The sequence below is a fragment of the Sylvia atricapilla genome, chromosome 3 (genome assembly GCF_009819655.1).
Source record: "Sylvia atricapilla isolate bSylAtr1 chromosome 3, bSylAtr1.pri, whole genome shotgun sequence".
In the NCBI taxonomy this organism is placed as follows: Eukaryota; Metazoa; Chordata; class Aves; order Passeriformes; family Sylviidae; genus Sylvia; species Sylvia atricapilla.
The window spans coordinates 65,504,243-65,518,389 of NC_089142.1; the positions used below are offsets into that span (position 1 = coordinate 65,504,243).

Genomic DNA, 14,147 nt, shown 5'->3' on the forward strand with positions numbered 1-14,147 from the left:
GATATCTAGCCAAGGAGTTCATTAAACCCTATCTGTCTTCTGTGTTTGCTAACCAGTAAACATCGCTTTGCTGTCTTCAAATGCATGTCTCACTTTGAGTGTCTGTTCACACACAGTAAAGCTGCCCACAGAGAGACAGTCACAGTTGCAATGGTGAATGGCCACAACTACCTTAAACGACCTAGTTAAAATAAGGTTCTTTTTTTACGATTTTCCACTAATATTCATTACCTCTTCTTCTTCTCTTACAGCAGTAGTATGAGCTTTAGTCAGAAAACTGGTTTTTAATACCATGCCAGAGTAGGCAACTTGAATTGAAATAGGTCATGTCATCAATCAAAAGGTTATCTGGCCTCCAAAAATACAGTAAATGTACATTCTCCCCCCCACCACCAATTTACATACTTATTGTAATACTAATTACCATGTAGGAATAATTATCATGCAGATCAGAAGTGACCTAGTCTATGGCTTGCTTAAGCCTGTTAACTTATACATTATTAATGATGTTAAAATATTTCTGAGAAAAATTATGCCCAAAGAATATCTTCAATTTCACATTGCATGTAAATGCATGACCAGTTTTCAAGCATTTCAAGCACCACAGTTAGGGAAATTTACTAGAGCAAGAGCTTTTTGTGAGATGTATTAATGCAATGATTAGAGAGTAAGAATAACATTGAATAGGAAAGCTCAAACCATCTCCTTTTTTCCAGATGACATGCAGGCCATTTTATCATAATTGTGAAATATTATTATTTACCAAAATGAAAAATAATATACGAGGCAGAAAACTATTTTCTCTTTCACATTCCTGAGCAATTATGCATCACATATTTTTTGATTATTTTGATTATAAATAAGGTAAGCAAGATCAGTACAGCTTCAGAAGCTACAAATCTTACCACTATATTTTTATGTCACTTTTCTAATTGTTTACATATTCTTACCACTTTTAAACAATATGAGAAGACAGCAGCATACATCAACAAATACAACAGTGTAGCAGAATCTGTGGATGCTTATGACATTTAATTAATGACTTCATACATTCAGCAAAATACAGTCACAAACATCACATCTTGCCTTCCACACTCTACCCTCCAACACCTGTTTGTAGTGATGCACATCCCCTGGCCATGTCCTGCCATCACGAGGCTGTGTCTGATCCTGACCCCCACATGCCCACGGACCCATGTCCTGTCCCAGCCTTAGTCTTTCCCCAGGGAGATGCCTGATGCTCAGGGCTGCCCTTGTGCCCTTGGCTGTCAGTCCCCAGGGAGCTGCCAGCCCTCACTGCACCCTGGCAGTTTTGAACCACGTTCTCAGGGTCTCTGGCTTTTTTGCTACTCCCATCCCTGTGTTTCCTTGAATTCAGGTATCCACCATGTGCTTCCTACGACCCCATTTCCAATTGCTGCTGCTTGAGGTGTGTGCACTTCTGCCACCTGCCAGTTTTACAGTTCATCATCCTTCTCCTTCTCCAGCTTTAATTCTTGTCTCTTTTTGCCTTCCTTCCTTCTCTATTTCTGACTTTCTCTTCCTTCTGACTTTCCTTATCCTCTCTGCCTTCTTAAGTGCTTCAGCCTCCTTGCCCTGTAACCTTACTGCCTAAACCATCATTAATTCCCTAAATAGCCTACAACCACATACAGAAATGGGGCCGAGAGTAAGTTTCCATGAGATGTTTATTTTATTTGTTACCTCTAATAGGTTTTGTCAAATCTCATGCTGAAACACTTTCTTCTATAATCACTATTTATCACTGTTGATTTTTCTACACCACTCATCCTCAGCCTTCCTGCTGTGGCCTACAGTCAAACCTGAATCTCAAAAGGTATGGTTCTGCTATGCCTTTAATAATCAGGTAAACAGTAGTAGCCTGTATTCATATAATATTTCATGAGAATTGCCTAGCTCTTTGCTACTGCTTATGTTATATACTGATCTATGAATTAAACAACTTTCCTACTGAAATAAGACATCTGTGCAACAGAATGTACATCAACATATTTTCAACATACAGATATATATTCACGTGCCATATAGCTTCATACAGGAAGGAGAGAGTGCTACCATCTTCAATGAATACTAATTTAGGGAACGGTATGATCAAAGTGGACTGTGTTCAGAAAGCTGAATTCACTATACTTCTTAAGGGAACTATAAAAATCTGCAATTACCAAAAAATATCAGGTTTCACTACCCAGGTAATAGCCACATGATTACACAAGTACTTCTCACCACAGTTTGCTTCACAATATGCATTTAACAAGTAAGTTTCAAAATGAGAAAAAATTGTTGTATCAGTCAAGATCATGCATCTGCTAGCACAATTTGTCACAGGAAGTCTACCATATTTTGGATGCCATAAGATAACAATTTTTGCAATTTTTATAGTATTTCAACTTTAATGTCCCTAGAGACAATAGTAATGCCAAGAACATCAAATGTTCCATTCACCTGCTCATCTTTGAAAAAAAGGAAAACAAACACAAATGTCCTTTGAGAAAGGGCTCACAACAGCAAATACATGGTTTTACAGCTAAACTCATTTCTATATCAGTATTTTTCTTCATCTTGTTTTATTCATATTCCAAGTGGCAAAATATAAGTTTAATTATTTATCATTGGGAAGCAAATAAACAATCATCTGAAAACATGTAAAATTCAACCATAAAAAGGGATAAGTTAAATATTTGAATAGTGCTGATCTTCCCATTAATTGGGAAGATTGGCTTTCTTAATTAAAGAAGAGTATTTTGGAAGAGTTTATTACAATATACAGGTCCTAGTTTAACTTCTAGGATAGAATTTTTTTCCTTTAATAAGGTCCAGTTTTTAAAAAACCCATCTTTGTGATTCTTCACAGCAAAAGTGCTCATCTGAAAGAGGAAGATTAAAATAAGTTTCTAGGCATTAAATTATAAAGTTCTTCATTGCTTTTGCACTTCTTGTTCTGTACTGCAGATGATTTTGCACAGAATCCACTGACACAGGGAATTGCTGGAGAGCAAAGCAACCAAGTAGCCCTACTTACAGCTCAAGCCTCACAGAGGGCACTTTCAAAATCTGCATAACTGCAGTTTATGGCTCCTTGTTTAATGCATATGAAGCATGATCAAAGGAGCCTAAGAAGTGGCTGTCTAAATAACTAAACGAAAGAATAAAACCAAAGATCTCCATCAAACTGATAAATGGCACTGGTAAAAGGAGGAGACCAGAATGAAGCAAAGGAAAACTTTGGTTTTAATCCTCCTTGAGCAGAGAAGTTGGATCAGATGACGCACTGTGATCCTTTGCAATCTGACTAGTTCTGTGATTCTGTGAAAACCAGATGAAGATACAGGAAGTTATACAAGATGTGCAAAGATCTAGGACTGGAAGAAGGTAAGCATAGACTAGAAGAGGATGTTCTGAAATTCAATCTAATGAGGCACAACCACAAAACACAAAGAAAAAACTGCACTTTATTATAGCTGTACTGCAGGGATGAAAGAAGTAAAATCCAACAGTCTGCCAAGAGCACAGACTCAACACAGGAGAGAACTGCATATGGATTGCACAAGACTCAGAGTGGAGAAATTACCAGCTTGATCTTACAAGATAATAAACAAAATAAACAATAAACAAAATATGGGTCATTGCCATTAAGAGTGGTGAACAAAAACCACATGAATAAATTTTTAAAAATATTTCATCTCCCACTGTCTCTGTAGAGCTCTTTGCACCAAAGGCTCTGTTCAGCCACTGCTCTCCCAGTTACCAGCTTGTTGCACACCTTGTTCAAAGTTTTAATATTTTCTGGTTTGTGTTGTATAAGGGAAGTATGTAGGAACTCCAGGGCACAACAGCAGCATAAATACACTGGGTATCTCATCCCTGCCTTAGCCTGACCCTAAAACACCAATATGCAACTTCCAAACCTCCAAACCCCAGTAAGGTGAAGGTGTTTCTCCATTCACTGCTACCTCTTTAAAAACCACAGGGCTATTTAGATAACCTTAGAGAAATAGATTAACTAATTGACTAACCAACCCAAACCACACACAGCCAATTTTCATATCACCTACTCACAAATCAGTCAGAGCACAGACTAACTCCTATAATCTTTGCCATAAATTTTGCATGAACCAGCAGACTTTAAGTGTCAATTCAAAAATTTAGCTATGTCTAAATACTTTAAGTAATTCCATTTGCTGTATCAAATGAGGTCCTTTAACAAGGTAGATGAGTATCTTAAGTTCATGCTTAGAGATTCCCCTGGAAGAGTTTAATATTATAAGCACTCTCAGGGCAGATAAACAGGGAGGGGTCAAGGAATAAAAGACGGCTTTTAAAAAAACAGTAGTAGAACAGGAAAGAAAGAAAACATGCCCAAAAATCTCCAAAATGAAACATTTGACGGAATAAGTTTTTGCTAGCTTCCTTACCTTTTATACTAAAATTAAAATGAAGAAAAGTCTCAAGTCCTATTTTGGATACAATTCTCAGTTATCTGAATGTGCTATTGCACAGTCTTGTTATCCCACATCACTCTAACTGAACTCCCTTCAGTACACTCACAATATTCAAATTTACCTACCCTTCACACCAGATTCTGTAACAAAAATCTCCCTGCAGCCTGTGAACAAAATTCAATCTCTGATGTTTTGAAATAGGGTCTGTCTCAATCTTGCCAAGACTGAATTGCTATTGATTGTTAAAAAACCAGAGGTAGGGGAGGCTGAATTCCCCTCATTGGAACTGAGCGAGGTCAAGTTTCTGAGAGTTTCAGTCTGCCACAGGCTCTGGAGTCTCACCTTCCTCAAGTCTCAGCAAAGCCCTCAGTAGCAGCCCTTTTGTTCTTACAGCTCTGACAAGTAGCTCCAATTCTGTGTGCCATGTACAAAGCCTCACTCGTATGCCTAAGAAAAGCATACTTTGATTTCTAATGCTATTTTTTTTCTGCTGTCAGTAAAGCATCTTCCCCTTAGATTCTGTAAGTGGTAGATGAATCTATTGTATTACTTAAATACCTAGTATTAACATAGGACAAAACTGTTAATTTGCCACATCATTCAGTAACTCTTTAACTGCTTTGATTTTCAGAAATGTTTCCTTGCATTTGCAAGCCAAGAAGATATCCAAGAAGAAAATCATTTGCATCATATACCACATGTTTATATTCTACCAGACTTAAAGCAGACTGTTTCAACTTCCCTTTTGGTAGAGCTGCTAAATAGAACCATGGAAACAAGTTTTAATTCTATTAAAATCCAGGCTGAATTTAAGATTTTAGTCTATTTATATATCCTAAAAAAATTCTTTGATGGAATTATATTTTGAAATTATGCCAGAATTAAAATGAAATAGTTTACAAGAAAGCCATTCTCAACACTTAATGCTGTTACTCACCAAGGCCTTTTTTTTTTTTTTTCTTTTTTCTTTTTTTTTAATCAGATATAAGAAAATCAGAATTTTCAAAGGGAACTTTCAAAAACATGCTTTATTTCTCTCTCTAGGAATGCTCAGGCCCAAGTGTTTTTCAGTGGGAACTTCTACCGTACTAAGAGATTTTAATTAAATGCCTAGTTTAATGATGGAGAGGAAGTCAGAGAAAAGGAACTAAAAGGAAATGTTCCTCATGTAAAAGAGCTTCTTTTCTGACAGCTGGTAGAAATAAGACTAAAGGAAATTCAGATGCGAGAATAATGGCTGATAGCAACTAAATGTATAATCTTCCCATTTGCTTTGACACTCTCTACTGTACTGTCTGCTACTGATTGCTGCTTTCTATCACACTGGAAGAATGGGCAGGAAACGAGCGACATCAAAATAGCAACCACAGCAACACCTTAACCAAAGTATCAGGCTCGTTACTTATCACTTCTCAGTTTTCTTGCCATTGAAAAGAAGTGGTTGAGCCCTGTTGCATGCTACCACCACGTGGAAGTGAGGGACAGGAAAAAGGGTAACTACAGGATTTGCATAAAAAAATGCATTTATTGTAAATTGCCATTATAACCACAAAGGCTTTAACTAGATTTTCACAGAAATCAGAACTGGCGTCAGATTATCTCTGTAGGTAGGAAAAGATACATGCCTGCCAAACTCAGAGGAATGCCAAGTATATGTATTTGTTTTTATTTTTGTAATTTTACAGTTTTACATAGGCCACTCTACATTGTTTTACTGATGTCTGGTTGTCCGCTCAGTATGAGCTGGTTAATGCTGATAAGCAAATAGAAAATGCATGCTCTATATACGTCTTTGAAGGGGTTGAAGAACAAAACACCAGGAGCTATTGCACTTTGTAACCAAAAGTTCTTTCCATTCGTTAAAGAAGTATTGGGTTGAAGAATTCAAAGTTATCCACTTTTACTCATTAAGTTTAGTCACATCTGAAAGGTGTTAAGGCATCTAGCATTGTCCAGAAGGCAACAGCTTTGCAGGAACGAAAATGCCTATGATGCATAATTATTCAACTATCACATAACCTGTGCTTTGTGTTCATTTCTAGTCACCACCTACTTCAGAACAAGGATGGGATAGGAAAAATAAGTAAATCTCTGGATTATTTTCAAATGCAGAACAGATCACACTAAATACTAATGAAACATTCAAGCAGCTGCAAGATGCTAGGCAGGCGCTGGCTATACACAGGGAATATGGCACCACCCAGTGGGAACAGCACTACATGAAATACCTGCATTAAAAGAGCCCTGAAGAAATGTAACTCTTCAGGGGTTGATAGGGTTTTTTGTTTGGGTTTGTTTTTAATAATGGATCTGCTACCTGTTTTAGGGATCTGTAGATCAGCTTTGGAGAAGTGGAAAAAAATGGATCTCAGCTACAGAAATTAGTATTGTATCCAACTGTACTTCTTGGAATGGCCTCCAAAGAATTTATTTGTGTATCCTGCTGAAGCTCAGCCCCAAATATTGTTCGTTCTGTTAGAGTCTCTCCATGGAAAATCGTGAATGGACCTTAACTTCTCATACAGTCTTGCAAGAATCTCCTTTAAATGAAGAAATTATATCTATTTGTTCAAAGAGCTGAGGCCAATAGTCAGAATGCTTTAAGTTTCAACACACTTTAAAAGTGAAATTTTAATGTGCTTTATTATCACTGATGTTTTCATCAAATCAGGTGCTCAACCCATGAAACCTATGATCAGAATTTACTTTCTGATTGATTATATTACAATGATGTGTATACCTTTACTACTCTATATAAATGTATCAATCTTTTGGTTTATACAAACAGGCTCACAGGAGCATGAACTGGAAATGGACGGCCAACATAACACAGAGTGAATAATTGTTTCTAAATTGCACTGTATTGTTTTGTCTTGCAAACAATACACCTCATTTTCTAACCTACTCCCTCCCCAAAAAACTAGAGATGGGGTTTTTTTGGAAGGCTTAAGGCTCTGCTCACCTGAACAAATTACTACAACATCAGCTGACCCTGCTTTTAAGCTTTCACTACACAAAAATCACAGAAAACCAAAATGGTTTGGGTTGGAAATGGCCTTAAAAGATCATCCACTTCCAAGCCTTCCACCTCTTCCCCAGGCAGGCACACGTTTGAGTAGACCATGTTGCTCAGGGCCCCATCCAACCTGGCCTTCAAAACTTCAAGGAAGGGGCATCCACAATTACTCTGGGCAACAAAGGATCAACATTTCCCAATACAAGCTTATGTATGTACTACAAGCTTATGTAGGTTTTTTAATATAATTTATTTTTTCTTCTTCTCAAAAATATAAATCAGCAGATTGTATTCCATCATCTCAAAATACAGTTTGGGGCATACCTCTAGTAAATTCCCTGTCCTTTTATGCAGCATCTTTCTTGATTAGTACCTATAGTTTATTTAGATGAAAGTAAGGGGATAAAGGCACAGATGAGTGTTCCATCATAAACTCACAAAAACAAATTCAAGCATAAGTTTCATCTTGTATTTATTTAGTTTTGACAGTAGGCACAAAATACTTTTAATTTCCACACTGAAAGATGTTAAGTCCAGTTTTGAAGAATCAACATCAAAACCAAAGTACACAGACACAGGTGCAGCTGGGGGGAAGAAAGCACATACATGAATTTAAGGTTTTTCTAAACCTATTCCCAGATTCTACAGTTCAGCATAACCAACCTGTTTCCACACACACCACAGCATATCACAAACCCTCCCGGACAGCAGGCTTCAGCTTTCACAGCAGATAAGCAAGTACCAACCCTGAAGAAACCCCACACAGCTCATGTGACATGAGCCAGAAACGCTCAATGGCTTTAAGTGACAGTCCTGGGTGCAGACCAGCAACATCACTCCGGGACAGCAGAGGCGAGTATCTGATCCTTCAGGAGCACAGGGGAGCCTCACATCCCACCTCCTCTTTCGAGGGAGGGGAACTTGTTCCCTCCAGGTACAAACAACAAGCCAGCAAATCTCACACAGGCCAAGCCTTGCCTGAAAGCTTCCTACCAAAAGCCACAGAACACTGGCCTGTGACTTGGACTCTTCCAGCCCATAGAAATAACTACCCCCACTTTTATCTTTCAGTCTCCCCACTGCATTGCAATGGCTGCAATTTGTACTCAAAATATATGATATGGCAGGTACTGTACTATCATAAAACCAATATGCACTGCCAGTGGAATTCTCACATACATACATTTAATAAAAAACCTGAAGTAATTTTCTTAAATACAGCACATGATTCAACATCCAATATATGTAAACATCTGACATCCATAACTGGACTAGAGTTTCTCTGGTTACAGATGAATGCCTCAACTCATGAACTTAGAGCAAGTATCATTCTGCACTTTTTTCCATCCCTCATAAACATGTCTTCAAAACTGCAGATGTTCTGCAAGTGCTAAGTCTTTCCCAAAGCACATTTTAATTCTAAACATACAAGGATACTAAAGAGACAACGCACAGTATTTGTTTAGAATAAAAAAAAAAAATTGTTCTTTTCTTTAAGAAGGGAGTTGTATATTCAAGTTGTGGTTTTTATAAGAATAAACAGATGACAGCCAAAACTTTCACTGATCAAGAGTAAAAAAACATTAAAACAAATTAGATTCAATTGATTGATTCAATTAGATTCAATTGATGAAAAAATGTTGATATGAATAACTGATTTAAAAACTCTTCTGCATTTGGATGATATGCCCACTTGCTTTCTATCATTCCAGCTAAGAACTGAGCTCAAACTCCTGAGCATTCACAATGACAAGAACAAAACGCCACCCAGGTTAATCCTGTGTGCAAATCTGCTGAAACACAGTATGTTCATTACTCTGACTACATTTCCTAAATGTGCTCCCTGGAACAGAAATTTGAGCTACCTCTTCTTCCAAACCAGACAGTAACCATGGACCTTACAATTGCTGATTCTCTCCAGTTATTCTCTACTGTTTCTCTAGAATCCTAATTACTTCTAATTCTACTATTATTTATATATTCTGCATGGTGAGGACCGCTTTATATACCAGTATCATTGTCATATTATGTACAACTTGGCACCTTCAAAAGAGACCCAATTCAGCTTCCTTGGATGGACGTAAAGGTTTTTATTCCATAAACTCACTTTTCCTGCAATTCTGGAAAAGAAAAACATGGTTAAAAGAGGAAGAATATACTATTTGTTTTAGCTACTAAATAAAACAATTGCTATTGTATGATGTACATAGTCCTCCATGATGTAAACTTCTGTGAACGTAGCATTAACACAAGGTCTTTTATTAGCATAAAGAAGAACAAACAAATGCAACAGTTATGACAACATGCATGTTTTAGTCTACATGACAGAAAGGCACTTTGGAAGTGTAGTATATATTCTTAAAATGGGTGAAGAGCAACTGCTCTACAATGTGTTATTTTGGTACATGGATTATGATGCTATGAGTTAAAAAAATACCCTCGCAAACTACCAAGTGATCTGTCTTCCTTTCACTAGGTCAGATCTATTCCTCAGAAACAGGAGGTATATTTAGAGCTGTATTTGACTCAGCAGACAATTGTCTGAGTGTTCTCTTGTATTTAAGATACTTAACTATACTAGAACAGCACAGGGAAACTCACTAGAGTTATTCAACCTTTCAAAACACATAGCTGGAGGAAAACACCGTGGAAGTACTACTGAAACAGTAAGAAGACTGGAAAAGCCGTAATCGAACTTCTCCCTGCGTTTTTCTTTAAGAAATCACAATAGTAAAATTTACCAGCCTGAAAATGCCATCATGACATTTCACCTTAGCGAAACAAAATAACAACCCACACCATAGTGGATACTAGGAGATCCTGAATTCTTTACTTCTGAAGGAATGAAGAAAACAAAACACCATGACAATGGATACCGGCAGTAAGCGGGGGGGAAGGGCGGGGGGGATAAAACTGTTTCAAATAACTTTTACCAACCTAGAAAGGGAGCTTCCTTCTGCATTCACCCGCCTCCACCACACGGTTAAAAAATATTTTTGTTTGCGAGAAGCGCCGACAGCCTGGGCGGCTGCAGCGCAGGCTCAGCGGAGGGCAGCGCCGGGCCGGAGCAGCGGCGGCCCGGGCTGGGGCACGGCCGGGCGGGGAGCGGGCGGGGAGCGGGCGGGGAGCGGGGCCGAGCCAGAGGCAGCCAGAGGCAGAGGCGCTGCACCGCCCCTCCCGGCACGGCCGGGACGTCCTTGAGGGGCAGCGCCCGGGCCGCGAAGGACGGCGAGGGGGTCCCCTCCGTTACCTTCCCAGAGGAAGTGGCCGCCCTCCCGCCGCAGGAACTTGTACCAGAAGGGGCTGGCGGCGTCCTCGTCGGGCAGCGCCACCTCCGCCAGCCACAGCGCGGGCTCCTGGGCGGGCAGCGGGGCGCTCGGCCGCGCCCGCCTCATGGGCACGGCGCGCCGCGGGTCCCACTCGCCCAGCTCCGGCCGCGACCCGGACACCAGCAGCTCCGCGCCGCCCTCCGTCACCCGGGCGGGCAGCACCACGCCGAAGCGGAACAGCATCTTACTGCCGCGCACAGAATGTGGGCTAACGAGGAGCTCTGCTGCGGCTGCACCGCCGCCCGGAGCTGGGCCGCCGCCCGGGCCCGCCCTTCCGCCCGGGCCCGGACACCGCCCCTGCCCCGGACAGTGCCCCGGACAGTGCCCCGGACAGTGCCCCGGACAGTGCCCCTGCCCCGGACACCGCCCCTGCCCCGGACAGTGCCCCGGACAGTGCCCCTGCTCCGGACAGCGTCCCTGCCCCGGACAGTGCCCCGGACAGTGCCCCGGACAGTGCTCCTGCCCCGGACACCGCCCCTGCCCCGGACAGTGCCCCGGACAGTGCTCCTGCCCCGGACAGTGCCCCGGACAGTGCCCCGGACAATGCCCCGGACAGTGCCCCTGCCCCGGACACCGCCCCTGCCCCGGACAGTGCTCCGGACAGTGCTCCTGCCCCGGACAGTGCCCCGAACACAGCCCCTGCCCCGGACAGTGCCCCGAACACCGCCCCCGCCCCTTGGCTCGGCGGGCCCGGGCTGTGGCTCCTGCGGCCGGGAGTGTTCCCGGTTGTTTCGGGCGCTTGGCTGCCGCTCGTAGCCGAGGGAACTTTCCCCTCCGAAAGTAGCGGCTGGGAGCTCAAACAACACCGGCCCCCGATCGCCTTCGAGGGTGGGGATGGGAAGCCCTCCCCAGCTAAACACTGGGTCTCCTGGTTGCCAAAGGCTACGCGTCACGTATGCTGACTTTAACAAGGATTATTGCTGCATTAAAGGGGGCCGCTGCAATTCCTCCCAGGAGCCCAGACTTAATTTAGCGCAGCAAACACATCGTTAAAAATCGCCATACGTGCAGCTACAAACAAGGATTGGCTGCAAATAAGGCTTTAGTGTTTGTGTCTTCCCCGCTCACAGCCAGGCAGTTGTGGTGAGAAAAGAAATGTGAAATGCTGAGGGAGGTTAGAAGGCTGTTAAAAGAAATCTGGAGTTCACTGCACGCGTTCTGTTTACAGCCAGAAGGGGAAAATTCGGCAACTCCTACATATTCAGGCCTTAAAAAGACTGAGGAAGAGGATGCAGTCCAACCATTCATGGGGCGGTCCTTGCTTGAATACACCCATTTCAGCAGCTTTTAAGGACAGAAACAGAGGAGTGGTAACCTTATTTAGGTCAAGTTCTGGGAACAGGATCAAGGCCTTTCAATGAGTCAAAAGAAATCCTGCCTGAGAAGATGGCTGTTTGTTTCCTTTATTCAGGGGTGATGACACTGAAGTGTATGTGCTGCCAAATTTATTTTTAAGACTGCTTTAGCCAATTTTTACTGATACTCATTGAACTTGTGTAAGTGATATTCCACTGCTTTTCTAGATGTAACCAAAGCGAATGGAATTCTTGCTGTCCTCCATTTCTACTGGCTTCACTGTAGCACTGCCGCTTTTGTGGAACAGTGCAGTGCATTTTAATCTTTGTTTTTGCTCAACCTTACAGTCAAGCTACCCATACCCTATCTGATAATTGTCTTTCAAATATCTATCTCTCCACCATACACCTTCATTTTAGCAGCATGGATGAGACAGAATGTAACTTTGGGGTTTTATCCTAAAGGTCAAGCATGATAGAAGTCCTAAAACCACCCCAGCATGCTGTGTCTACATAAAACCATATGCTTCTGTTCATTCCAGCCAGTGTGAGCTAAGAAACTGCAGGATCTAATAGTACATCTGACCGACAGTTTAATTCCTGGCTGTTTTCTAAGCGCCAGTGTTATGAGAGACCAGCAACATCCATCTTTGGACAAATCTGAACTGCTTTATTCCTGTAAATATTGAGTCCTCATTTTACACTTGTAAGCCTTGTGGAACAATAAAAAATTGTGCCATAGACTCTGATGTGTCAAGCAGTATCTTTAAAAATAATTCAGTCCATTTCTTCTCCAGGATCTGCCTTAATCCATTTTGTGCCACTCAATACTGTGTGTTAGTTTAAAGTTCAAGATGACAGAAACTGGCCAGCTTGATTTCCTGTGGTTTCCTCAAAAGTCCTAGTGCAGATTAGGGTCAAGTTGAGAGATCAACGGAAAGGGCTGAAAAACTGGATCTACTGATGGATTAATCACTCAAGACTGAGATAGAAACTAGAAATGTAGATTGGCTTGGGACGTCCTATGGCTGGTGACAGTGGGAACAGAAGAGCACTTTTTATTGGTGAAATTACAGGCTGAGTAAGGGCTGGAGACAGGATAAAATTTATTAGCATTAGACCTGAGACTGAGGAGCCAAGGGTACTGTAAGGTCAGGAAGTAAATGCAAATATATGTGTTTTTTCCCCTATTAGATTTGCATTGTCTATGAGTTGTCATTGTCTAAACTGGAACTTCAGCTGGAGTAAAGGCAGGGGAGGTGGGGAGGAGTTCCATTTACTGTTAGTATTTGGGATTGAAGGAGTTGATGAAGTACTTCCACAGTTGAGCCATTGCCATAACCCTAAATTTAGTTTTAAGTGTCACCCTAAGCCTCTTAAGGAATTAACAATAGTTTCCTTTGCCAAAATGACCCATTATTCTAGTACTGCCTGGCCACTGCTCTTCCCATACAGTCCTCAACACTATTCTGAAACCTAAAAGCTTTCCCTATAACCCAGTCATCTTTTACAAGCACAAATTAAACATGACTATTTCCTTTTTTTTTTTTTTTTTTCCACTATAGTAAGTTATTCCAACTTGGCAAGCTTTAAAGTTCCCATCAAAAAGCTTTGGCACAAAGGGGCAAAACCCTAATAATCAAGTTGTTTTTAACTGTCACAAAAACTGTTGATTCCTGTGGGAACGAACCACCGTCTTAGTGGTGTGTCTGCAGTGTAATAATAAACACTGTGCATTTGTGCCCCTCACAGCTGTTTAGCATCTCTCAGTACACTTAACTTACAGCAGCCACTTGCTGAGTGGAAGCCTCGATTGACCTCAAATCGAACAGTGAACTAGCAACACAGTGAGGCTTAGTGCCAAGTTTATTTTAAAGCCTTCAGTTTATTGTTGCTGCTACCATCCCGGGCATTTGCTAAAGCTGATTCTAACTGGCAAAAAGGGAAGAATTGTATGAGAAAAAAAAAAAAAAAAAGACAGCTTATTTTTACACAGCATTAGTGTGCAAGAAGGGACTCGAGAGATCAGAGTTTCTGCAATAATCAA

General features: G+C 41.3%; 1 protein-coding gene and 1 long non-coding RNA gene across 3 annotated transcripts in view; both read right to left on the reverse strand.

Moving 5' to 3' along the window:
• Positions 1-11,090, reverse strand: part of EPM2A (EPM2A glucan phosphatase, laforin) — a 35,916-nt gene extending 24,826 nt beyond the window's left edge. Inside the window, exon 1 of one of the 2 annotated variants that reach the window (XM_066315623.1) lies at positions 10,727-11,090. In XM_066315623.1, coding sequence (XP_066171720.1) covers positions 10,727-10,988 — 262 coding nt within the window. In that variant the 5' untranslated portion in view covers positions 10,989-11,090. Of the gene's footprint in view, positions 1-10,413; positions 10,554-10,726 lie in introns of those variants that run through there. The other variant, XM_066315624.1, reaches the window with a different exon arrangement.
• Positions 7,932-10,361, reverse strand: LOC136359205 (uncharacterized). The gene is made up of 2 exons (XR_010743237.1): positions 9,520-10,361; positions 7,932-8,060 (listed from the first exon to the last, which is right to left on the reverse strand). It is a non-coding gene; the product is annotated as an uncharacterized lncRNA (long non-coding RNA).
• Positions 11,091-14,147: the final 3,057 nt, after the last annotated feature.